Source organism: Stegostoma tigrinum, chromosome 9 (assembly GCF_030684315.1).
Source record: "Stegostoma tigrinum isolate sSteTig4 chromosome 9, sSteTig4.hap1, whole genome shotgun sequence".
In the NCBI taxonomy this organism is placed as follows: Eukaryota; Metazoa; Chordata; class Chondrichthyes; order Orectolobiformes; family Stegostomatidae; genus Stegostoma; species Stegostoma tigrinum.
In genome coordinates, this window is record NC_081362.1 from 19,847,837 (window position 1) to 19,872,462 (window position 24,626).

At 42.4% G+C, this 24,626-nt stretch overlaps 1 protein-coding gene across 1 annotated transcript in view; it reads left to right on the forward strand.

Annotated features, from left to right (window-relative positions):
* The first annotated feature begins 2,259 nt into the window (after positions 1–2,259).
* LOC125455149 (glycogen phosphorylase, brain form) overlaps positions 2,260–24,626 on the forward strand; it is a 100,189-nt gene continuing 77,822 nt past the window's right edge. Inside the window, exons 1-4 of the mRNA XM_048536824.2 lie at positions 2,260–2,639; positions 18,928–19,029; positions 23,403–23,481; positions 23,915–24,018. Coding sequence (XP_048392781.1) covers positions 2,397–2,639; positions 18,928–19,029; positions 23,403–23,481; positions 23,915–24,018 — 528 coding nt within the window. The 5' untranslated portion in view covers positions 2,260–2,396. The remainder of the gene's footprint in view (positions 2,640–18,927; positions 19,030–23,402; positions 23,482–23,914; positions 24,019–24,626) is intronic.

Consider the following 24,626-nt stretch of genomic DNA (forward strand, 5'->3'; position numbering starts at 1 on the left):
ACCTAAAATGTAATTTTTTTTTACACTGATAAAACCTTCAGTTCTGTCAAGACAGTACTCGAAAGGAATTCTGGTACTTACATATAAATATTAATCAATTAAAACCTTCTAACTAATTAAAGATTCAGCAGCATCATATGTTTGTTTAATACATCCTCATCAGTATTGATTCTTTGATCTTTTACTTATAAGTTTTATGTCTGCTACTATCTCTCACTAACAGCTGAAGAAAGGACTAAGGCTCCAAAAGTTTGTGTTTTCAAATAACCCTGTTGGACTATAATCTGGTGTCGTGTGATTCCATGGAGTAGAAGAGAGGAAGAGGGACATGATTAAGTTGTATAAAGTTATGAGGACCATGGACAGGGAAAAAAATTCCCCTTGGTGGGGATCAATGATGAGAAGGCATAGATTTAAGGAAAGGGACGGCTGGTTTAGAAGAGATGTGAGGAAAAATGTTTTCACCCAGAGGTTGGGGGGAATCTGGATCTTACTGTCTGTGAGGTTGGTAGAGACAGAAACACTCCTAACATTTAAGAAATGTTTAGATGGACAGTTCGAATGTTGAGGCATACAAGACCATGGGACAATGCTGGAAATGAAATTAAGCACAAAAACAAAGTTGCTGGAAAAGCTCAGCAGGTCTGGCAGCACCTGCGAAGGAGAAAACAGAGTTAACATTTTGGGTCCGGTGACCCTTCATCAGAACTCAGAATGAGATTAGGTGATTGTTTTTGACTGGTGCACACTTGATGGCCTGAATGGCCCTTTTCTCTGCTGTAGATCTCTATGAAGATGCATTTAACTAATTGTTTATGCAGAAAGCTCCAATCAGTTTCTTTGTTGTTTAATCTTTGTTGATATCAGGTATACACTATCTCTTGATAACAAAGCTGGATGAACACAGCAGGCCAAGCAGCATCTTTGGAGCACAAAAGCTGACATTTCGGGCCTAGACCCTTCATCAGAAAAGGGGGAGGGGAGAGGGTGTTTAAAATAAGTAGGGAGAGTAGGGGGAGGCGGATCAGAGATGGATAGAGGAGAAGATAGGTGGAGAGGAGACAGACAAGTTAAAGAGGCAGGGATGGAGCCAGTAGAGGTGAGTTACGTGGGGAGGTAGGGAGGGAATAGGTCAGTCCAGGGAGGACAGACAGGTCAAGTGGGCGGGATGAGGTTAGTAAGTAGGAGATGGGGGTGCAGCTTGAGGTGGGAGGAGGGGATAGGTGAGAGGAAGAACAGGTTAGGGAGATGGGGACAAGCTGGGCCAGTTTTGGGATGTGGTAGGGGGAGGGGAGATTTTGAAGATGGTGAAATCCACATTGATATCATTGAGCTGCAGGGTTCCCAAGCGAAATATGAGATGCTGTTCCTGCAGCCTTCGGGTGCATCATTGTGGCAATGCAGGAGGCCCAGGATGGACATGTCATCCGAGCAGTGGGAGGGGGAGTTGAAATGGTTTGCGACTGGGAGGTGTAGTTGTTTGTTGCGAACCGAGCGTAGGGTGTTCCACAAAGTGGTCCCCAAACCTCCACTTGGTTTCCCCGATGTAGAGGAGGCCACAATGGAACAGCAGATGCAGTATACCACATTAGCAGACGTGCAGGTGAACATCTACTTGATGTGGAAGTTCTTCTTAGGGCCTGGGATGGGGGTGAGCAGGGCAGGTGTAGAACTTGCTGTGGTTGCAGGGACAAGTGCTGGTTGTGGTGGGGCATATGGAGCAGATAAGGGAGTCACAGAGAGAGTGGTTCCTCCAGGAAAGCAGATAAGGGTGAGGAGCGAAAAATGTCTTTGGTAGTGGGATCGGATTGCAGATGGCAGAAGTGTTGGAGGATGATGCACTGGACTGGGAGGTTGGTGGGGTGGTACGTGAGGTCGAGGGGGATTCTCTTTTGGCGGTTATTGCGGGAACGGGGTGTGAGGGATGAGTTGCGGGAAATGCAGGAGACACGGTCGAGGGCGTTCTCGACCACTGCGGGGGAAAGTTGCAGTCCTTGCAAAGACTATAGACTATCTCATACCTGTATTAACATAGATATGTGATGTTTAGTTCGGAGTTCAATCTACCATTAAATCTGTTGCAGCAGTATTTTTAAGTGCGGAATGAGCGTTGTCGACTATTGAGCTGTAATTTAGCTGTTTGCTCATTTATTCGTATCCCAGACCTGCTCGGTGCAGTGTACTTGGATGTGTCGTCCCACATAATTGTTTCCCGTGTTCAGCGTCTCTCCCTCCCTCTTCCTGTTCTGAAAGCGCTACGTGCTGAGCACGTCTTTATAGGAGGAAGGACCAGACGCAATCAGCGACTAGGCTCAGTGCAAACTGAGCTGTTATGCTGTTTGGTCTGTTTTTCTTTTTACTGCGGTCCCAGAACTTCCTCCCACCAAAGGGAGACTATGGCCACTCCATTGACAGACTTCGAAAGGAGGAAACAAATAAGTGTGAGGGGGATCGCCGAGCTCGGGGATGTGGTGGAGTTGAAAAAGAGCTTCAACAGGCATTTGCATTTCACACTGGTCAAAGACAGAAATGTCGCTACGCCTCGAGATTACTACTTCGCTCTGGCTCACACCATCCGCGACCACTTGGTTGGGCGGTGGATCCGCACCCAGCAGTATTATTATGAGAAAGATCCCAAGGTGGGTTATTTGTGGACTGCAATCCGACAATTCAGCCTAGTCACGTCCTCTCCTGGCCGAGTATCGTTATTTGTTCCGTTTTATCAACCGTTGACTGATAATGCTGCACGACGTTGCATTAGAAATTTATTCCTCTTTTGCAATTTTACGTGGTGGTTGTGCGAAAAAAATCCTGAGGTTCATGGTATCAGTTTTAAAGCGGTTGAAATCTTTTCTGAAAGACTCCTTCCAAGTATTCGATTTTCATATTCCACCTTAAATATCGATCAACGTGTTCAGTGGTTTATAATTTTAAATTCAAGGTTTTTCATTTCGAAGCGGTTTATGCAATTCCAACAGTTGTGAAATGCAGTTTTTAAAAAAAAAACAGGAAGGTATCAACTTCCTTATTGTGTAAGCAAATCTTCATGTTATCATTCAGTTTAATGCATTCCTTAATGGGTTTCGTAGTTTGGCGTTCGTCGTATCAGGACAAACATAAGTTTGGCCTGAATTTTCTGGGTGTAGTTTTAGTCTAGTTTTACACAATGCATCTTTAACACACGATATACGTATATCTTAAAGAAAATTCTACTTCACCACTCTATTTAGGATCATGGAATGGTTAATTAGAAAGAGGACATTCGGGCCTCGTGCCTTTCGCTGGTTGTTTGCAAGAGTAAATCAGCTAGCCCCACTCCCTTGCAGTCTTTTTCAAAGCCACAGTTGAGTGTCTTCATGCTATTGGCCAGTGTACTCTAGATCCTAATCACTTGTTCAGTAATTTTTTTTTCTCTGCCATCCTTAAGTATTTTGTTATTCTCCTTTATATCTGTGTTCTCTGCTCTTTAACCTTGCTGCTAGTGGACTTTGTTTTCTTTTTATCTATCCTTTCTGGATTCCCCTGATATTCAACACTTCTATCAAATCACCTCTCAATGCTCTTTGAAAGAGTTCCAGTTTCTCCAAATAATTTTTGAGACAATGTCAGTTGAAGTTAAAACTGCATTTTGTTAATGTTCATGTAAGTTGTTTCCTTTTGCACATTGTGTTAATGTCCAAATATCTCTTAACAACTGCTTTCCCAACCTGTCCTGCTTCTTTCGAAGAGTTGTGTGCATACTGCTATCCTTTTAAAGTTGCATCATTTTAATGCATGTCTTTCCGCACATTTTGGAAGGAAAGATATCATTTCACAATTCTTTGCATTTTTTTCATCAGCAATTTTATTTCCCGTTCCACTAGCCTTTGGGGTCCATTATCTTAGTTGGCCGGAAAGCTGGTTTGAAATGCAAGCGATGCCAATAGCATAGGTTCAATTCCGGTACCAACTGAAGTTAACATGAAAGGCTCTTCTTAACCTCTCCCCTCGCTTGGTGTGGTAATGATCGGGTTAAACCACCACTCTAGCAAGAGAGCAGACTCATTGTCCAGTAGGACAATGACGATTTAATACTCTTAAAGTCAACAGCTATCCTCATCATTCACGAGTTTTTAGCCTGTCGCACGTTTTCCAAATGTGTCCTGTACACCAAAGCCTAGATCATTAACATACATTAGGAAAAGCAGCAGCCCTAGCATTGGAGAATTTCACTGTAGACCTTCTCCAGACAGGAATAAACAACTGCACCTCCCAGTCGCGAACCATTTTAACTCCCCCTCCCATTCCTCAGACGACATGTCCATCATGGGCCTCCTGCAGTGCCACAATGATGCCACCTGAAGGTTGCAAGAACAGCAACTCATATTCCGCTTGGGAACCCTGCAGCCCAATGGTATCAATGTGGACTTCACAAGCTTCAAAATCTCCCCTCTCCCCACTGCATCCCAAAACCAGCCCAGTTCTTCCCCTCCCCCCACTGCATCACTAAACCAGCCCAGCTCATCCCAGCCACCCCCCTGCACTGCATCCCAAAACCAGCCCAGCCTGTCTCCGTTTGCCTAACCTGTTCTTCCCCTCACCCATCCCTTCCTCCCACCTCAAGCTGCATCTCCATTTCCTACCTCATCCCCCTCCTTGACCTCTCCGTCTTCCCTGGACTGACCTATCCCCTCCCTACCTCCTGTCTTCTTTTCTCTCCATCTTCGGTCCGCCTCCTCCTCTCTCTCCCTATTTATTCCAGAACCACTCTCCCCATCCCCCTCTCTGATGGAGGGTCTAGGCCCGAAATGTCACATTTGTGCTCCTGAGATGCTGCTTGGCCTGCTGTGTTCATCTGGCTTCACACTTTGTTATCAGGAATGAAAGCTTTTTGCTTTCCCATTACTAAACAAACTTTATCCATGTTACAACTGTACCATTTAATCCATGGGCTTCAATTTGCCTTATCGCATAACTACTTGGATGTGCAAGCACACAACACTGACCAAGTTATCCTTGGTTGAGATTTTACCAGAAGAGGTAATAAAGTGAAATAGGGATGAGCCATAAAAGGTGGTCTACCTGGCAATGCCTACATCCATGAACATTTTATTTTATTTATTGAACATCCTTGATGAGGCTATTAAAGCCTGGAAGCTGGAAGCTAGAAATTCAAAATAGCAGAAGTTATCTTTAAAATCATGGGCTTAGGGAAAATACTGAACAAGAGAAAATATACAGTCAAGTTAGGAAGCAGTCAGTTTAATTAGGCAGGAGCAGGTTGGCGTGACAAGCCTGCTAGAATAGGTGAATCTTCTGAAGGAGCGTGAAATGGCTGTTCAGGATTTGGTTCTGAGAGGTTGGAGGATATAGAGGAAAGATTTTAGCGGGTTATGAGGGTAGTGACTGTCATGTAAATAATGGATTGATGTTTATTGGAGTTGTGGTCCAGGGCAAAGGAGAATGAAGTGTTGGAGAGTCAGTGTTCAGCCTCTTTTGGGTGGATATTTGCATACCAGGCAATAACCTTTGGTCCAGGAACTCCCTACCTACGTCCGTGACACCACCCACGCCCTCCACCTCCTCCAGGACTTCCAATTCCCTGGCCTCCAACACCTCATTTTCACCATGGACGTCCAGTCCCTATACACCTGCATTCGGCATGCAGATGGACTCAAGGCCCTCCACTTCTTCCAGTCCCGCAGGCCCGACCAGTCCCCCTCCACCGACACCCTCATCGGCCTAGCCGAACTCTTCCTCACCCTCAACAACTTCTCTTTCGATTCCTCCGACTTCCTACAGACTAAGGGGGTGGCCATGGGCACCCGCATGGGCCCCAGCTATGCCTGCCTCTTTGTAGGTTACGTGGAACAATCCCTCTTCCGCACCTACACAGGCCCCAAACCCCACCTCTTCCTCCGGTACATTGATGACTGTATTGACGCTGCCTCTTGCTCCCCAGAGGAGCTCGAACAGTTCATCCACTTCACCAACACCTTCCACCACAACCTTCAGTTCACCTGGGCCATCTTCAGCACATCTCTCACCTTCCTGGACCTCTCAGTCTCCATCTCAGGCAACCAGCTTGTAACTGATGTCCATTTCAAGCCCACCGACTCCCACAGCTACCTAGAATACACCTCCTCCCACCCACCCTCCTGCAAAAATTCCATCCCCTATTCCCAATTCCTCCACCGCATCTGCTCCCACGATGAGGTATTCCACTCCTGCACATCCCAGATGTCCAAGTTCTTCAAGGACCGCAACTTCCCCCCACGGTGGTCGAGAACGCCCTTGACCGTGTCTCCCGCATTTCCCGCAACACATCCCTCACACCCTGCCCCCGCCACAACCGCCCAAAGAGGATCCCCCTCGTTCTCACACACCACCCCACCAACCTCCGGATACAACGCATCATCCTCCGACACTTCCGCCACCTACAATCCGACCCCACCGCCCAAGACATTTTTCCATCCCCACCCCTGTCTGCTTTCCGGAGAGACCACTCTCTCCGTGACTCCCTTGTTCACTGCACACTGCCCTCCAACCCCACCACACCCGGCACCTTCCCCTGCAACCGCAGGAAATGCTACACTTGCCCCCACACCTCCTCCCTCACCCCTATCCCAGGCCCCAAGATGACTTTCCACATTAAGCAGAGGTTCACCTGCACATCTGCCAATGTGGTATACTGTATCCATTGTACCCGGTGTGGCTTCTTCTACATTGGGGAAACCAAGCGGAGGCTTGGGGACTGCTTTGCAGAACACCTCTGTCGGTTCGCAATAAACAACTGCACCTCCCAGTCGCAAACCATTTCCACTCCCCCTCCCATTCTTTAGATGACACATCCATCATGGGCCTCCTGCAGTGCCACAATGATGCCACCCGAAGGTTGCAGGAACAGCAACTCCTATTCTGCTTGGGAACACTGCAGCCCAATGGTATCAATGTGGACTTCACCAGCTTCAAAATCTCCCCTTCTCCCACTGCATCCCAAAACCAGCCCAGTTCGTCCCCTCCCCCACTTCACCACACAACCAGCCCAGCTCTTCCCCTCCACCCACTGCAGCCCAAAACCAGTTCAACCTGTCTCTGCCTCCCTAACCTGTTCTTCCTCTCACCCATCCCTTCCTCCCACCCCAAGCCGCACCTCCATCTCCTACCTACCAACCTCATCCCACCTCTTTGACCTGCCAGTCTTCCCTGGACTGACCTATCCCCTCCCTATCTCCCCACCTATACTCTCCTCTCCACCTATCTTCTTTTCTCTCCATCTTCGGTCCGCCTCCCCCTCTCTCCCTATTTATTCCAGAACCCTCACCCCATCCCCCTCTCTGATGAACGGTCTAGGCCCGAAACATCAGCTTTTGTCTCCTGAGATGCTGCTGGGCCTGCTGTGTTCATCCAGCCTCCCATTTCATTATCTTGGATTCTCCAGCATCTGCAGTTCCCATTATCACTATCACATCACCAATAACAGCAGCACCCTCATCAACACATTTGCTAGTAATACGAGTGTGGCTTGTTTGTTTTTCCCTGTTTAGAGGTGACCTAATAGAAGTTGATAATGTAATCAGAGGTATAGATAGAGTTAATGGTAGTTGTCTTTTCACTAGGATGGGGATTTCAAGACTAAGGGGCACATTTTTAAGGCGAAAGGAGACATAAAAAAGACATGAGGCAAATTTTTTACAGAGGGTGTTTGTATGTGGAATGAACTTGCTGAGGAAGTGGTGGATGTGGGTATAATTACGACGTTTAAAAGACATTTGGATAGGCACATGAACAGGAAAGATTTAGAGGTATACAGGCCAGAAGCAGGCAGGTGGGACTAGTTTGGGATTATGTTCGGCATGGACTGGTTGGAGTGAAGGGTCTGTTTCTGCGTTGCATGACTCTATAATTGTTAATTTTCTCCCAGATTAACATTCTTGAAGGCTTTCCAAACCATTAAATTTACTTATCTGGCTGCTGGGTTTATATTTGAGCATTTTTTTTTTGAATGAAGGTGTAATTTTTGCCGTTCTCTACCCCTCATCTAATATTGTGAAGGAAGGAGATAGCGCTGAGATGTGCAAAGCAAGAGACCAACTGCCCAACTATTAACTGGAATAGACTTTTATTGTCAGGGCACAGATGGAGCAAAGTTCTTAAAATGCATATATATCCCATCTGATCTTGGTAATGTATCTAATTTAAATACCACCATCCTTTGTGGCATTTCTGATACTATTTACAACTTTGGCATCATTTTTATTTTATACCCAATAAAAATTTGTATAACACATTTTGTGACTTCAAGTGTTTCATAACTAATTTATTTTTGAGGTATCATCTCAGATGTAGGAAACAACAGCTAATTTTCCCACGTTAAGGTTCTGTAAATGACACTGAAGAGATGACCATGTAATCTGATGATAGATAATGGCCAAACATGAGAAGAATTCCCTGCCCCTTTAAATAGCACTGTTGGAACAACTGTGTTCACCCGAGGAGGTAAACAGATTGTTTTGTTTGATGTCAACTTTAATATAAATAACATCTCTAACACTTCTCAGTACTGTGCTGGGAGATAGGTTAAATATTTTAAAAATATCTAGTGTGAGGCTTGAATCCGCAACTTACTGACAGAGTGTGACCGCTGTGCCAAAACTGACACTACATTATTGCAACAATTGCTGAATCATTATGAAGTGGAATAATAAGAATCTATTCCTTAAAAGGTCTTAATCTAAATGTTCTGGCCTCAAAACTAACCACGCATGAGATTTAACTTGAGGTAGGTTGCAGACTAGAAATGCTTGTGTGCAGAAGTTAGTGTTCAGGCACATATTGTTATTTCAGTAATCTGCCATACTTGCATGTTTCTAATCCTTGAACTCATTAGGAAAGTCTTCTGTCTCTGAATGTTTGCCTGGATTGATGTAAAGTGTGTATGCACTGTTAGATAAACTCCACCTGTGCACCAATTGACCAGTGTCTTCATGTAAACATTTTGAAAGTTGCAGCCTCCAACTGCAGGCACTTCGTTTCAGTTTTGCAAGCTATAAGAACTGGAATTTATTTTCTCATTCAGTTGAAACCGTTTAATGCACCAAGTTAACCAAGTGACTGAAGACACTTTCTCAGAAATACTATTCAACTTCTGTTTTAAGGATCACTTTTTAAAGCTTCAGTTACAATTGCAAATGTCCTACTTTAGGAATATACTGTATGTGCAGTACTGAAATTTGGAACCCCAACTTTAACTCAGTTGTTAGTGATAAGACATTTAGAGAAGTTAAGCTGGATTTGAGGTGACAGGGACCGAGCTGGTTCATTCATTCCACAGAGGGATAGGTGCCCACTTTATTTGGCATGGTCTATGCTGATTTACTTGCTGCCCTTTTGGTATGTTGCTCCAGCTGTACTTCGGATGTATGATAGAGAAAATTTCTGGAAAGAAAGCCTTGCATTTGCATTACACTTTTCCTGACCTTGGGACATTCTAAATTGCTTCACAGTTGATTAAGTATATTTATTACGTTAAAGGAAGCAGCGCCCACTTTGCACGCAACATGATCTCACATATTGATGTGGAGGTGCTGGTGTTGGACTAGGGTGGACAAGGTCAAAAGTCCAACAGGTTTACTTGAAATTACAAACTTTCGGAGCGCTGTCCCTTCAGGGGAAGTGGAAAGAGCATCCAGGCACAGACTTTATGATCAGAGAGTTCAAAAGACCGTACAAATGGTGTAAGTGGAGCATTGACAGGCCACATGATAAGTTTCTGCAAGTGATCAAGTGTGTCAGACATTGAGTGAAGTGTCAACAGCTGAATAACAAGTGAAGGAATGACCTATAATCAATTGAATCAGGCAGAGAGATCGTTACAAAACTTAAAAATAAGGTGGTGGTGGTGGAGACAAAACAAATGACTGTAATAACCTGAGATAACAAGTCGTAGAGCTGGATGAACACGGCAAGCCAAGCAGCATCAGAGGAGCAGGAAGGCTGACACTTCTTCTGAAGAAGGGTCTTGGCCCAAACCGGCAGCCTTCCTGCTCCTCTGATGCTGTTTGGCCTGCTGTGTTCATCCAACTCTATACCTTTGTAATAACCTGAGGTAACTAAGGTATAGAGTTGGATGAACACAGCAGGCCAAGCAGCATCAGAGGAGCAGGAAGGCTGACGGTTCGGGCCAAGACCCTTCTTCAGAAGAAGCGTCAGCCTTCCTGCTCCTCTGATGCTGCTTGGCTTGCCGTGTTCATCCAGCTCTACGACTTGTTATCTCAGATTCTCCAGCATCTACAGTTCCAACTATTAAATGACTCTAATAACCTGTTGCTATAAGTCACATGCTGAGGAGCTAAACAAAGCAACAATTAATCCAAAACTGTACAGCTAATTAGGGTAGAGAGATCATAACAAGTTATCAAGGTAATGGTGTCAAAACAGGACCATAGGGAAGCTTTTACAAATACAGAACAGTATTTTGGGAGTCATAGGTAGTGTGACCCATGAACCCAAGATCACGATTGGGGCCGTCTTCGTGGGTACGCAACTATGCTATCAATTTCTGCTGGGCCATTCTACATTGTTTGTGTCTCTCAAAGGCCACCTTGGAGGACATTATCCAAAGATTGGAGGCTGAATGTCCTCGACCGCTGAGGTGTTCTCCGACTGGGAGGGAAACATGCCTCTCTGGCAATTGTTGCACAGTGTCCATTTGTCTGTTGTCTTAGCATCTGCATGGTCTCACCAATATACCATGCCTTGGGGTATCCTTGACTGCAACGCATGAGGTAGACAATATTGGCCAGGTCATGAGTATCTGCCATATATGTGGTTGGTGGTGTTCCCACATGTGATGGTAGTATCTGTGTCAATGATCTGGCATGTCATGCAGAGGTTGCGTATGGTAGGGTTGTGTAGCATTAGAGATGATGTTGTTCTGAAGCCTGGATGGTTTGTTGTGAATCATGGCCTGTTTAAGGTTTGGTGGTTGAAGGTAAGAAGTGGAGGCATGAGGGTTATCTTGATGAGATAGTCATCGTCATTGATGACACGTTGAAGGCTACAAAGAACATAGCATAGTTTCTCCTCTCTGGGGAAGTACTGAATAACAAAGGATACTCTCGGTCATGTCCTGGGTCAATTTTCTGAAATCGTTGCGGTCTTTTTGCTGTGGCAAGTTGGATCTGGTGAGTGATGAGTTGGGCATCATATCTTGTTCTTATGAAGGCATCTTTCAACATCTTTAGGTGTTTGCATTCCTCCGTGCCCGAGCAGATCTTGTGTATGTGCGGTGTTTGTCTGCAGGGGATAGCTTCTTTAGCTTCTACCCTAAACATGTTAGAGAAGTACAGCATAATGAAGTTATCTGTGGGCTTGCAGTAGATATTCATCAGTGCTAAATGTTCTTTAGTATCCATGAAAAAATGCTTCTGTTCACATAATGCATTGGAATTTTTTACATCCACCTTAGTGTCTGTGTAACGTCTGAGCTGAAAGGTAGCAGCTCCTCAGTACTGGATTGTCTACTCATGTCTGTGGAGTGAAACTTTGAACTCATGACCTCCTTGGTTTTTTAGGGCAAGAATGCTATAATTGAGAAGGTCACCACATTCAAATGATTCACTTTATTTTATGAGCAGATGCAAGGCTGTTTCTGTTGAGGCATTCAACAGAGAATTTCATTGCTATTTGGAAAGAAAGTGCAGGAGTGAGGAACAGAATGTCACTGGGTGACCATTTGGAGAACCAGGCACAACGAACCATTCCTTCTCTGCTGTTTAATTCTGAAATTCTGTTTCTGCAAATCAGATTCATTGTAATTTTCACAAGTTGAGAAAATAGGTGTTTGGGACGAACTGAGTAGTGCCATTAGCCTGTTACTTAATTTAGGAATTTGGAGAACTAGGCTTGTATTTTTGTCGGTTTTGCATTCAGTACATTCTTCTGCTTTACTGAGGTTGTGGGTTTACTCAGCGTAGTAAGGGAATGGAACGGTTTGCCTGCAACGGTAGTAGATTCGCCAACTTTGGGTACATTTAAGGCTTCATTGGATAAGCATATGGACGTACATGGAATAGTGTAGGTTAGATGGGCTTGAGATCGGTATGACAGGTTGGCACAACATCGAGGGCCGAAGGGCCTGTACTGTGCTGTAATGTTCTATGTTCTATATTTACCTTTTTGCATGTCTGGTGATTGGAACAATGTTAGCCAGGTGGATCTTGTTGAATGAGATCTCTGATTGGGGCTGTTAACCTAGGCCAAACGGGAAGTCTAGGCTGGCTGTTTAAAACAACAGTCTCAGATTCCACTCACTATTGGGACTGGTTCTGAGCTAGCTGGTCAGTGCCTGTGTGTGGCGCACCCGTAAATAAGGGGTAACTTGGTGAAGGGATGTTGGCCTCCATGGAGTTATTTCAGCACGTTATAATGTTATGGTATGTAATGTTATTGAGCTTGCAAGTGTCTTCTAGGATACAATGTGGCATAGTTTGACCATTTAATTTAAAAAATCAAATTCGGGCTTTTTTCGTTGAGTCTTTTCATTTGAATTTGAAAGAAGGCAGCAAGATTGGAGTGAATACCCCAGTGAAAATTGGCACAAGAAATAGCAGAATGTAGCCATTTAGACGGTTATTTCTCTGCCAGCATTCAATTACATAATGGCAAATTGGTATCTCAACTCCAAAAAATTGCTTTAATTCTGTAACCCTGTAATATCTATCTAATTAACAATCACTGACTTGAAATTTTCAGTTGGTCCTTTCTTTTAGGTTTTCCACATTTTCACTGCCCTTTTTGTGAGCCATGGTTTCCTGACATCTAACCAAATTCTAATTTTTAAGGTTATGCTTTCTTGCTCCGAACTCTATACCAGAGAACATAATTTCTCTTTATCTCCTGTGTTAACTTGTTTTGATTGTGTTAAATACCTCAATTAGACGACCATCTACACTTGAAAGTGAGCGGGGTTTCAGTCGAAGGACGGTAAACTCCAAAAGATAGGGAAGTCAGTTGTGAAGAGGAAATAAAGAAGTTACAGTGCAATATACGTAAACTAAGTGAGTGGACAGAGATGTGGCAAGTTAAATATAATGTAAGATAATGTGAAATTGTCCATTTGGCAGTGAAAATAAGAGGCATATTATTTAAATGGTCCAAAATTTTGGAGCTCTGAAATGGAGAAAGATCTGGGTATCCTTGTGCATGATTTGCAAAAGATTAGATTTCAGGTACAGCTAGTGATTAGGAAAGCTAATAGAATGTTATCATTTGTCGTGAACAGAATTAAAAACAAAAGTAGGATTGTTAAGTTTCAGTTATATAGAGCACGGATCAGACCACATCTGGAGTATTGTGAACAGTATTGGTTACCTTACTGAAGGAAATATATAAATGTGTTGGAATAGGGCCCTTGTGGTGCAGTGGTAGTGTTCCAGGTGGCCCTAGTTCCAGTCCCACCTGTTGCAGAAATGTGTAATAGTTATCAAAATAATCTATACACGTGTTGGAGACACTTCAGATAAAAGATTTTCTAGACAAATACCTGGAATGGGCAGTCCTCTTTTGAGGGATGTCTGGATAGCTTAGCTTATATTTGCTGGAATAATTAGAAAATTTTTGTAAATTATAAAATGCTTAGGGGTCTTAATAGGGTATATATGGAAATGATGTTTCCTCTTATGGGAGAATCAAGAACTAGGGTTGACTTTAAAAATCAAAGGTCACTGTTTTAAAACACAGACGAAATGCATTTTTTTTGGTCAAAGGATTAAGAGTTTTTGCTTCTGTCCCTTTCTTTCAGGAAGAAAGTTTCAGAGTTCTTGAATATTTTTAAGATAGAGCTAAATAGATTCTTGTTAAGTAAGGCTATAAAAGGTTATTAGGTGAGAATGTGGATTTGAGGTTACAGTCAGATCAACCATGATAACATTAAATGATGGAGCTGAATGACCTATTCCTGCTAATTCAGATGTGCGTGACATTTTGTACTTTGTCAGTAATGCGCTGGAGTGTCAACCTGGGCTCGTAAACGCAGTAGTGGGGGTTGGTGGGGAAGTGTGTCTTGAAACCAGTCCGTATTACAGTTGAGAAAGTGCTGGGAGCCTTAAAAAGCATAAAGGTAGACAGGTCTCCAGAACCTGATCAAGTATATCCCAAGACATTGTGGGAAGCTGGAGAAAAAAATTGTGTGGTTCCCAGCAGAGAGATTTGTTTCATCTACAACCATGGGTAAAGATGACGAGACTTGTTTATTTGAGAAGTCTGGTCAGGAGCACCTAGGCTTTTCCTTGCAATGAATCTGGTGTCAGTAGTGGGTAAGTTGTTGGAGGGGACTCTGACAGACAGGATTTATGTACATTTGGAGAGGCAAGGGTAGTCAGCATGGCTTTGTGTGGGGGAAATCGTGTCTCTCAAATTTTGAGTTTTTTGACGATTTGACCAAGATGATAGATGAGGGCAAAGCCCTGATGTTTCACTGAACTTTAGCAAGACCTTTTGATAAGGTTCCACATGGTAGACTGGTTAGTAAAGTTTTATATCACAGGGAGAGCTAGCTAGTTGGCTACAAAATTGGCTTTACAGTGGGAGACAGGATGGTGGTGGAAGGTTGTTTTTCAGATTGGAGGACTGTGACCAGTGGTGTTCAGCAGAGTTTGGCACTGGGCCTACTGTTGTTTGTTATTTATGTAAATGGTTTGGTTGGGGTTATATGAAACATGATTAGTGAGTCTGCGGATGATGCCAAAATTGATGGTACGGTGAAGAAGGTTATTTAAGACTACAATGGGATCTTGATCAGCTGATCCAGTGGGCCAGTGAGTGGCAGATGGAATTCAATTTGGATAAATGTGAGGTGTTGCATTTTGGTAAGACAAACAAGAGCAGGATTTGCACAGTTATTTGGAGGGCCCCAAGGTGTATTGCCTAACAGAGGCATAAGGGTTCACATATTAGTTCCTTGAAAGTTGTCACAGGTAAATGGGATAGTGAAGACTACGTTTGGCACACTTGCCTTCGTTGCTCAGAGCATTGATTATTGGAGCTGGGGCATCATGTTGCAGCTGTACAGGACATTGGTACAACTACTTTTGGAGGACTTTGTAATCCTCCGCTTCAGAAAGGACGTTATTAAATTAGAAAGGGTGCAGAAAAGATCTACAAGTATGTTATAGGGATTGGAGGGTTTGTGTTTTGGGGAGAGGCTGGGACTTTTTTTACCTTTTTAGTGCTGGAGGCTGGGGGGGTGGTGACCTTTTTATAGAGATTAAAATATCATGAGGGGCATTGATAAGGTGAATAGCAGAGGTCTTCTCCCTAGGGTACGGTAGCTGAAAACTAAAAGGGATAATAATGAGTTGAGAGGGGAGAGATTCGAAAAGGACCCAAGGGGCACCTTCTTCACACAGAGGATGGCACGTATATGGAATGAACTGCTAGAGGAAATGGTAGACGCAGGTGCAGCTACTACACTTGAGACATTTAGAAAGGTACATAATAGAATATGGGCTAAATGTAGGCAAATAGGGCTAGTTTGGTTTAGGAAACGTGGTCAGCATGGCAAAGCTGAACTGAACACTCTTGTGGTATATGACTCTGAGTGAGGGCTTGAACCTGCAAACGTCTGGCTTGGTTGAGAGTGATAGCATTGGGCTCTTACAGTAAATTTTAAACTTAGCAGTAGTTGAGTATGTAGGTGGTGTAATTCAGGATATTAAAACACCAGCTGAAATTTCTAGTACTGGCTGTGTCACTCCTGTCAGAGACTGTGTATTTCAAACAGAGACTATGTGCATGTTTCAGTTTCACTTTTTAGTTTTGCGTTTTGCATTTTGACCAGTGATTTAAGAAAGATTTACTTAATGTTCGAAAAATGATGTTGGTAATTGACTTTTTAAAAAAAGTAAATTTTTGCATTTCTATAGTTCTTTCACAAATGTAGCACTTTATAATGCTTTCATGAAGCATTTTACAGACAATGACTTTTGAAGTGTAGTGTTTGTCAAATATAAGTGGCATTGAAATAATAACCAGGTAATCTTTTGTAATCACTAACCAGCAGCCCAAAATGTATGTTTCCATATTGCCATTCTTAGGAGTATGCCCTCTGCAATTATAAAGATATTCTTTTAACTTCTTTTCTTAGGCCTCTTGCTTTTTTTTTTCTGGCCTCTGCTCCTGAGTTGTAGAATTCCCAAACTGGGTAGATGAAGGAAAAAATTCTTTTCCCCATCACTACTTTGTTTTATTAATATCTTGAAAACCTCGATCACATTGCACCCTAACCTTCTAACTTAAAGGTAATGCAACCATTGTTAACAGAATTATTCTTTTGTAATTTAATCCTTAGAGCCTGGATATTATTCTGGTAAAACTACGCTTGCTCCAAGACGTACATTTCCTTCCAGAATTCCAGTATTTCAGGTGTGGTGGTCTAGCTAGGGCTTAGCAAAGCACCATGTTACGTTTAACTTGTATTCTATTCTTCGAGATGTAGAGGCCAAAATTCCATTGATATAAAGCTAGGTTCAGGAATGATGACCATAACAACAGCTATTACTTGATTGTGGTAAAATCCCATCTGGTTCACTTAATGTGGAGTCTAACAATTCGTTGGCCTTTTTGATTCTCTTCGGTGCTATCTTATGACCTGTTTTGAATTGTATTTCTGAATCACAAGCCTACGAACATATGAAATTGGAGCAGAAGTAGACCATATGGAATCTCGAGCCTGCTTTATCATTTAATTAGACCATGGCAGATATGTTCATGTTTTTGTTTGAATGCCATGTGTCATCTACTCCTGATAACCTTAGACAATTCTTGGGTAACAGAATAAATTTACCACTGCTTTAAAAATGTCCACTTACCCCACTTCTGTTATTTTTAAGCAGAATGTTCCAAAGTCTCAACCCTTGAAGAGGGTCCTTCTCATCGCTGTCCAAAAAGGTAACCCCTAACTTGGACCCTCAGTTCTGGAAGAGATTTTTTTTTCCATATCCACCTTGTATAGACTGTTCGGTATCTTCTGCATTTAAATCAAGTCACCTGTCCCTTTCGGAAACCTCGCATGTCTAGCCTATCATCCTAAGGCAACTCGCTCGTTCCAGGGATAGTAGGAACTGCAGATGCTGGAGAACCTGAGATAACAAGGTATAGAGCTAGATGAACACAGCAGGCCAAGCAGCTTCAGAGGAGAAGGAAAGCTGACATTTCGGGTCTAGACCTTTTTTTTTCCAGAAATGTTCACTCATTCCAGGTATTGGTCTAGTTAAAGAAGCAAATTATTCCAGATGCTGGAATCTGTACTGAAAATAAGTGATGAAGGGTCTCTAGACTCAACATTAGCTTGCTGGCTGTCCGTGGATGCTGCCTGATCTGCTGTGATTTCTAATATTTCTTTGTTTTTAGTATCAAACTAGTAAATCTCCTCTGAGCCACCTCCAACTCATTTGCATCTTTCCATAAATATGGCATGTGTATGAGAGGATAATTGGAAGGATTGCAGAATAGATGAGGGAGGATCATGAAGGATGAAATCAAGGGTGACAGTTTTTGAGTGACAATTGCATGACTAACTGAAAATGTGTAAGAACGTCAAGCTGGTTGACACTTGAGCAATTGATTGATTAATTGATCCTTTAGCAGTTTACTTGAAATGATTAGTGATGTTTTTTCGTTGCATAAAAAATATAATACCCAGTAAAGCAGCTGAGAAAAGTGTATCAGAACAGCCAGGTGGTCCCCTCAATTGATTTGAGGGTAGACGGATCCCCATTGAGCAATGGTGACAACATTATGGCGACATGCCAACAGTCAGAAGTATATCTGCATTGCTGATATAGGAAAGCTGCACTTTCCTAGCATTCTGCAGCAGAGTACTCCTGTTGCTGTGTTGGCCTGACAACTCTGGCCAATTGTATATTTTGTATTATTTACAAGTCTTCAGAGACTATTTCCATCTTCCAGTGTTTTCACTAGCTTCCGATATACAGTGATTGCATCCACATTTCCAGGTGGGATTACTAGTTGCCCAGAATCTTAACTGCTCCGAATTGGCATCCAGATTGTGGAGTAGACCTGCCATCTTTCATTGGGTGGAGCATCTGGAGAAGCACTCTTAATTGGTCAGATCTCCTTCACAACTGTATCAGGATCACTTCCTGGCTCCATTCCTGGAATTCAGCCACGTTTTGAGACAAAGCCCTGCAATGAAAATTCAGCCTATATTTTCTAGATTATGAATGCCGTTCTCTTGCTTCCAGTAAAGCAGCCATTAGTTCTGAGTAAGGGTCATCAGACCCAAAACATTAATTCTGTTTTTTTTCTTCACAGATGCTGCCAGACCTGCTGAGCTTTTCCAGCAACTTTGTTTTCATGGCATTTTTTTTTACTGCATCTGATGCTGTGGGAGCAGCCACTTCTGAGACAGTTGCGTATTGATAACGTTACCTAGATTAATTGTCCAGGAGGGCTTTGACTCTGAGCACAAATCCTACCATGCCAGCTGGTGGAATTTAAATTCAAGTAATAAATCTAGAATGTAAAGCTAGGCTCGATAATGATGACCATGTCAACTGCTATTGATTGTTGTAAAATCCTATCTGGTTCACTAATGTCATTTTAGGGCAGGAAATCTGTCATCCTTGCCCGTCCAGTCTACATGTGACCCCAGACCAAAAGCACTATGATGACTCTTGACTACTGTCTGAAGTAGCCTCGGAAGCCAGTCTGGTCAAGGACAGTTGACAGTTGGCAACAAATGTTGGCCATGCCTTTTGAGGCCCACATCTTCTGAAAGAACAAAAGAATTATCATTTGGAATTTTGAATTGGGCTTCAGGGCACCCTGAGGTCGTGACAGGTGCAATATCTATCAATGTAACTCTTCCATCACCATCTTCCTTGACTATTATAATAAACTGTTTCTCCCTCCTTTGTTTTGCAGCGTATCTATTACCTGTCTCTGGAGTTTTACATGGGCCGAACCTTGCAGAACACTATGGTGAACTTGGGATTGGAGAATGCCAGTGATGAGGCAATATATCAGGTATGGTGCTTAACAACAGCAGGTGCAGTTGGTTGGTTTGCAGTATTGTTACCTAGTTCATAGTCAGTTCAATGCATTGAACTTTTTGACCAAGGTGTAACATTCAGAGTTTTTTGTTGCTTAGGTTGTGCTGTGTTCTAGCTACCTTTTAGGATTATGTAACAAACACATTCATCATGATGTTCCATTATCGTACTGTCTTTTGGGTTTAATTCTGTTCCAGGAACAAGATCCCCTTTTCATATTAAAATAAACCTATTCTGTTTTGGACCCCATTGGTTTGCATAGGCAAGTATCGATGGATGAAGTCCTTAGTTTAATCAATCGTACTTTGTTTAAAAATGAGGTTTTTACTGTCCATCCTTTATTCATGACCTAGTTGTGATCTTATTTTCTCTTTTAGCGAGTTTTGAGAAGATTTGTAGCTGAGGTTGAGGTTCTGGATGTAAGTTTGTTTGCTGAGGCTGGAAGGTTCGTTTTCAGATGTTTCGTCACCATTCTAGGTAACATCATCAGTGAGCCTCCGGTGAAGCGCTGGTGTTATGTCCCACTTTCTATTTGTGTTTAGGTTTCCTTGGGTTGGTGATGTCATTTCCTGTGTTGATGTCACTTCCTGTTCTTTTTCTCAGAGGGTGGTAGATGGGCTCCAAATCAATGTGTTTGTTGATGGAGTTCCGGTTAGAATGCCATGCTTCTAGGAATTCTCGTGCGTGTCTCTGTTTGGCTTGTCCTAGGATGGATGTGTTGTCCTAATCAAAGTGGTGTCCTTCCTCATCTGTATGTAAGGATGCTAGTGGTAGTGGGTCATGTCTTTTTGTGGCCAGTTGATGTTCGTGTATTCTGGTGGCTAGCTTTCTGCCTGTTTGTCCACTGTAGTGATTGTCACAGTTCTTGCAAGGTATTTTTTTGTAAATGATGTTCATTTTGCTTGTTGTCTGTATAGGGTCTTTTAAGTTTATTAGCTGCTGTTTGTGTGTTGGTGGGCTACCATGATGCCAAGAAGTCTGAGTAGTCTGGCAGTCATTTCCAAGATGTCTTTGTATGGGAGAGTGGTTATGATTTCTGGGCACGTTTTGTCTGTTTGTTTGGGTTTGTTGCTGAGAAATCGGCGGACTGTGTTTATATACAGACAACAAGCAAAACAAACATCATTTACAAAATACCTTGCAAGAACTGTGACATCACTACATTGGACAAACAGGCTGAAAGCTAGCCACCAGGATACATGAACATCAGCTAGCCACAAAAAGACATGACCCACTCTCACTAGTATTCTTACATACAGATGAGGAAGGAGACCACTTTGATTGGGACAACACATCCATCCTAGAACAAGCCAAATAGAGACAAGCACAAGAATTCCTAGAAGCATGGCATTCCAACCGGAACTCCATCAACAAACGCATTGATTTGGAGCCCATCTACCACCCTCTGAGAAAAAGAACAGGAAATGACTCACCAACCCAAGGAAATCTAAACAGTTAAATAGAAAGCGGGACGTAACACCAGCGCTTCACTGGAGGCTCACTGATGATGTTACCTAGAATGGTGATGAAACATCTGAAAATGAACCTTCCAGCCTCAGCAAACAAACTTATTTCCGTATCTTGATGTCTGATTCCTTGCATTCAACTTTTGAGCTCAGTTTCAAATACCGTAATGAGAAATGATTGTTTAATTTCATGGCTGCAATATTGTCTCAGTCTCAAATTTAGATGTTCTGACGTAATTTCTGCAACGTATCCTTGCTTTCAATCAAGACAAACTCTAATTGGTGTGAATCTCTTAGCATCCGTGTGATGTATGTTCCTAGTATTATTGAATTGAATACTCTGAATCATTTTCCTTAGCTTCATCATGCATTCCTGTGAGATATGATCCAGCCCTCTGACTTGACCCTGTGGCTGTTTGTCTCCTGTGTATCTTCCCCCTCCCTCTGAATTATCTTTAACAAGAAAGCTTTCAGCCATCTTAGCCTGACTCTTTGGAAGTTCCACCCTGACACTTCCTTCATTGTTAGTTCCCATCACTTTTGGTCATCAGTTTTAACTTTTCTGCATTGTGGTTGGTGGTTAGCACTGCTTTCTGTCAGTGCAAGGGACCTGGGTTCAATCCCAGCCTTGGGTGACTCTCTGTCTATAGGGAGTTTACATGTCTATGTAGGTTTCCTTTGGATGCTTTGGTTTCCTCCCATCCAGAAATGTGCAGGTTAGGTGAATTGGCAGTGCTAAATTGTCTGTGGTGTGCAGGGAAGTGCAGGCTAGGTGGGTTAGCCATGGCAAATGTTGGGTCACAGGGTTAGAGTAGGCGTCTAGGTGGGGTGATCTTTGGTGTGTCTGTGGGCTAAGTAGTCTCCCTTTTTACTGTAGGGGATATAATTTAGGGCAGCACAGTGGCTTAGTGATGAGCGCTGCTGCATCACAGCACCAAGGATCCAGGTTCGATTCTAACCTTAGGTGACTGTGTGGAGTTTGTATGGTTTCCCTGTGCCTGCTTGGGTTTCCACTGGGTGCTCTGGTTTTCTGCCACTGTCTAAAGGTGTGCAAGTTAGGTGGATTGGCCATGCTAAAAGTGTTCAGGATGGCGTAGGTTTGGTGTATTAGCCATGGGAAATTCAGGGTTACAGAGATAGGGTAAAGGGATAGGTCTGGGTGGGATGCTCCTCAGAGGGTCGGTGTGGACTTGTTGGACTGAATGGGCTGTTTCCACACTCTGGGGATGCTCTGATTCTATGAGAACCTTTTTTTTTCTTCTATAAAGTAGCTGAGATGCTTTCTGCATTAAATAACAACAAACTGCCTAAACAGTTTTCCCTTTAACAAAATGAAATGTCCCAGGGCAGTATGTAGTAGTGCAAACCAGTCAAAAATTGACACTGAGCAAAAGGAGGAGTTCTTAGGATGGGTAACGAAATATTTGATCAAAAACGTATGTTTTGAGAAACTTCTTCAAGGAAGAGAGATTAAGAAGTTTAATTTGGCAGTAGAAGTTGGAAATGTTGAAGTGAATGAGGTGGGAAGTGCACAAGTACCCAACATTTGAGAAGTTTGTGTTTTGTAGGGTTCAGGGTGGATGCAGTGGTAACAAGGAGCAATACAGTGAAAGATGAGAATTTTTAAATCTCGGAGAAACTGGACCAGGAGCCAATGGAGGTCACCAAATACAAGGATAGTCATGAATTGGTGGAAGCTGGTCGATGGAAGGCCAGCCACTCTGCAGCAGCATGGGTTAGGTTAATGCCAGAGCAATTTTGTTTTATTCTGCTTATAAGCATATGTTTTTGCTAATAATCTTCATAAAACTATTTTGCAACTTTAAATTGCATAACATTGCTAACACAAAAATTGATTTTTGGCTCACTTCTTGCATAGTGCTATGAAAATCCCATTTTGTAGCAAATAAATGGTGCAGCATAAAGTAATCTGCAGTCACACCACACGGTATTTGGCCTTCTGTTCTGAACGTCATTGGTGCATGCAGTAATATGCTTAGGTGTTCTTCAATGTTGGCTTGGTAAGCACTGCTTTCTAGCGCCATTGAGCATACTGCTTCAACCTGAAGAGGATTTTTATTGATGCATCATTTGTTTATTACTTAGGAAGTTACATTAATGTATTTAACCTCTAGAACATTGAAAATCTGTGTGCATTTCAATAGCTAAAGTAAGTCAATATAGCTAATGGACAGAGAGATTTCAAAAGATTGCACTTACAATATGTACTTGCATTACAAAACGTGAATGTTTGGCCCTTTGAAATAGTGATCCAGTTATTCTTGTATCCTCTGCTCTTTCTGCATTGCCCTGCAAATTTCTCCTTTTTAAGTGTATATCTGTTCCTATTGAAACTTACTGCCAAATCTGCATGCACAATATTATCTTTTGAGCTACAATAAAAAAATTGCTTTTACTTTTACTTTTCATAAATTTTGTCAGAGGGATGCAAGGGCATGGGTGTAATTTTAGCCTGCATCAATTGAAATTCATAATAAACATGAGAGTACATAAAAGAAACGTTGGAAGTGCTGGAACGGTTCTGATGGAAGATCTTTTGATCTAAAACATTAACCTTATTTCAGTCAACAGATGATAAGGCGTAGAACTGGATGAACACAGCAGGCCAAGCAGCATCCACGGAGCAGGATGTTGCTTGGCCTGCTGTGTTCATCCAGTTCTACACCTTGTTATCACAGATTCTCCAGCATCTGCAGATGCTACTATCTCTTAAGTCAGCAGATGTTGTCTTAATTCAGATTTCCAACATTTGCAGTATTCTGCTTTCATATTAACAGAACAGGAAGAATTTCTAACAAAAATTAAATGCTTAATTTTTATTTGGTGAAACTTTTTTTTTCTTCCTTTCTCCTCCCTGTAGCTGGGTTTGGACATTGAAGAACTGGAGGAAATTGAAGAAGATGCTGGACTTGGCAATGGAGGTCTTGGTCGACTGGCAGGTATTTAAAGCTTTAATTTTTACGAGGATCTTCTTGACACACAAACATAAACTAATACTTTAGAATTAATCCACATCCTTCACCTCAAAGAAAAGGCTACTTGAAGGTGCATGTAGTGCAATTGGCAGAAGTTCTTGATAGTGATTTTAATTCAGATTGGGATGTTGCAGCCGGTTTTTCTTTGGGGTGGGTACAGCTTCCAACTCTATATTTCTTTTTAAACAATCTCAAATGATCGTCTAAATAATTCGCACTGGGTGTAACACGTAAAATGCGTCTATCTTTTGCATTGGGCCAACCAATTTCAGGCAAATTGCAAGGCAAAACCAGTACCACTGAATGAAAACTCTACCTTTCCATTTATATTAATGTGACCTACCATTGAAAGCGAATGCTAGCACTTCTTTTAATTTATTTTTATTCTTGAATTTAGCCTGCTTTCTTGATTCAATGGCCACACTGGGTTTGGCAGCGTATGGCTATGGAATTCGCTATGAATTTGGTATTTTTAATCAGAAGATTCATAATGGCTGGCAGGTGAGTTTTCTGGAACAATTGAATTCTCTAATAATCTGTTGAACAAGGGTGGAAAATGAGAATATTGGTTATTGTTATTTGGCTAATTCACATATATCTACCTGCCAGCAAGCAAAACCTTTTTGCACGTTCAGTGATATCCAGGTGATGAAAAGAACTCTAGAGCTTTATCCCTTAAGATTTTACATGAGAGAAACATACTCGGTGTGCATCTCCAACCAGCAACAATTTTTTTCAGTTGGTTCCTACATGCATGAACACAGGTGAATTTCAGCCACCATTTTGTTGCATATGATTAACATGATCGGTATACAGTAATTCTAATTGACATGCAAGTAGCTAAAATTAAAGACTTGGGAGTTCAGGGCAATTGTTCGGCTGCTGAGGAGACTAGTTAGGTAATAAAAGACAGTGTGGCTAATGGATCTGTAATTAGAAAGAGAAGTTAGTGGTGTGCCATGAGGGTCTGTATTGGGACCTCTGATATGAATTTAAAATTCTTAGTAGCTTAGATAGCAAAATGGAGAGTCATAACATACCAACTATTTTTCTGGAATTGGCAAGTAAAGTAGTGTATTAGACGTGTAAACTTGGAGAGCTTAGTGTTA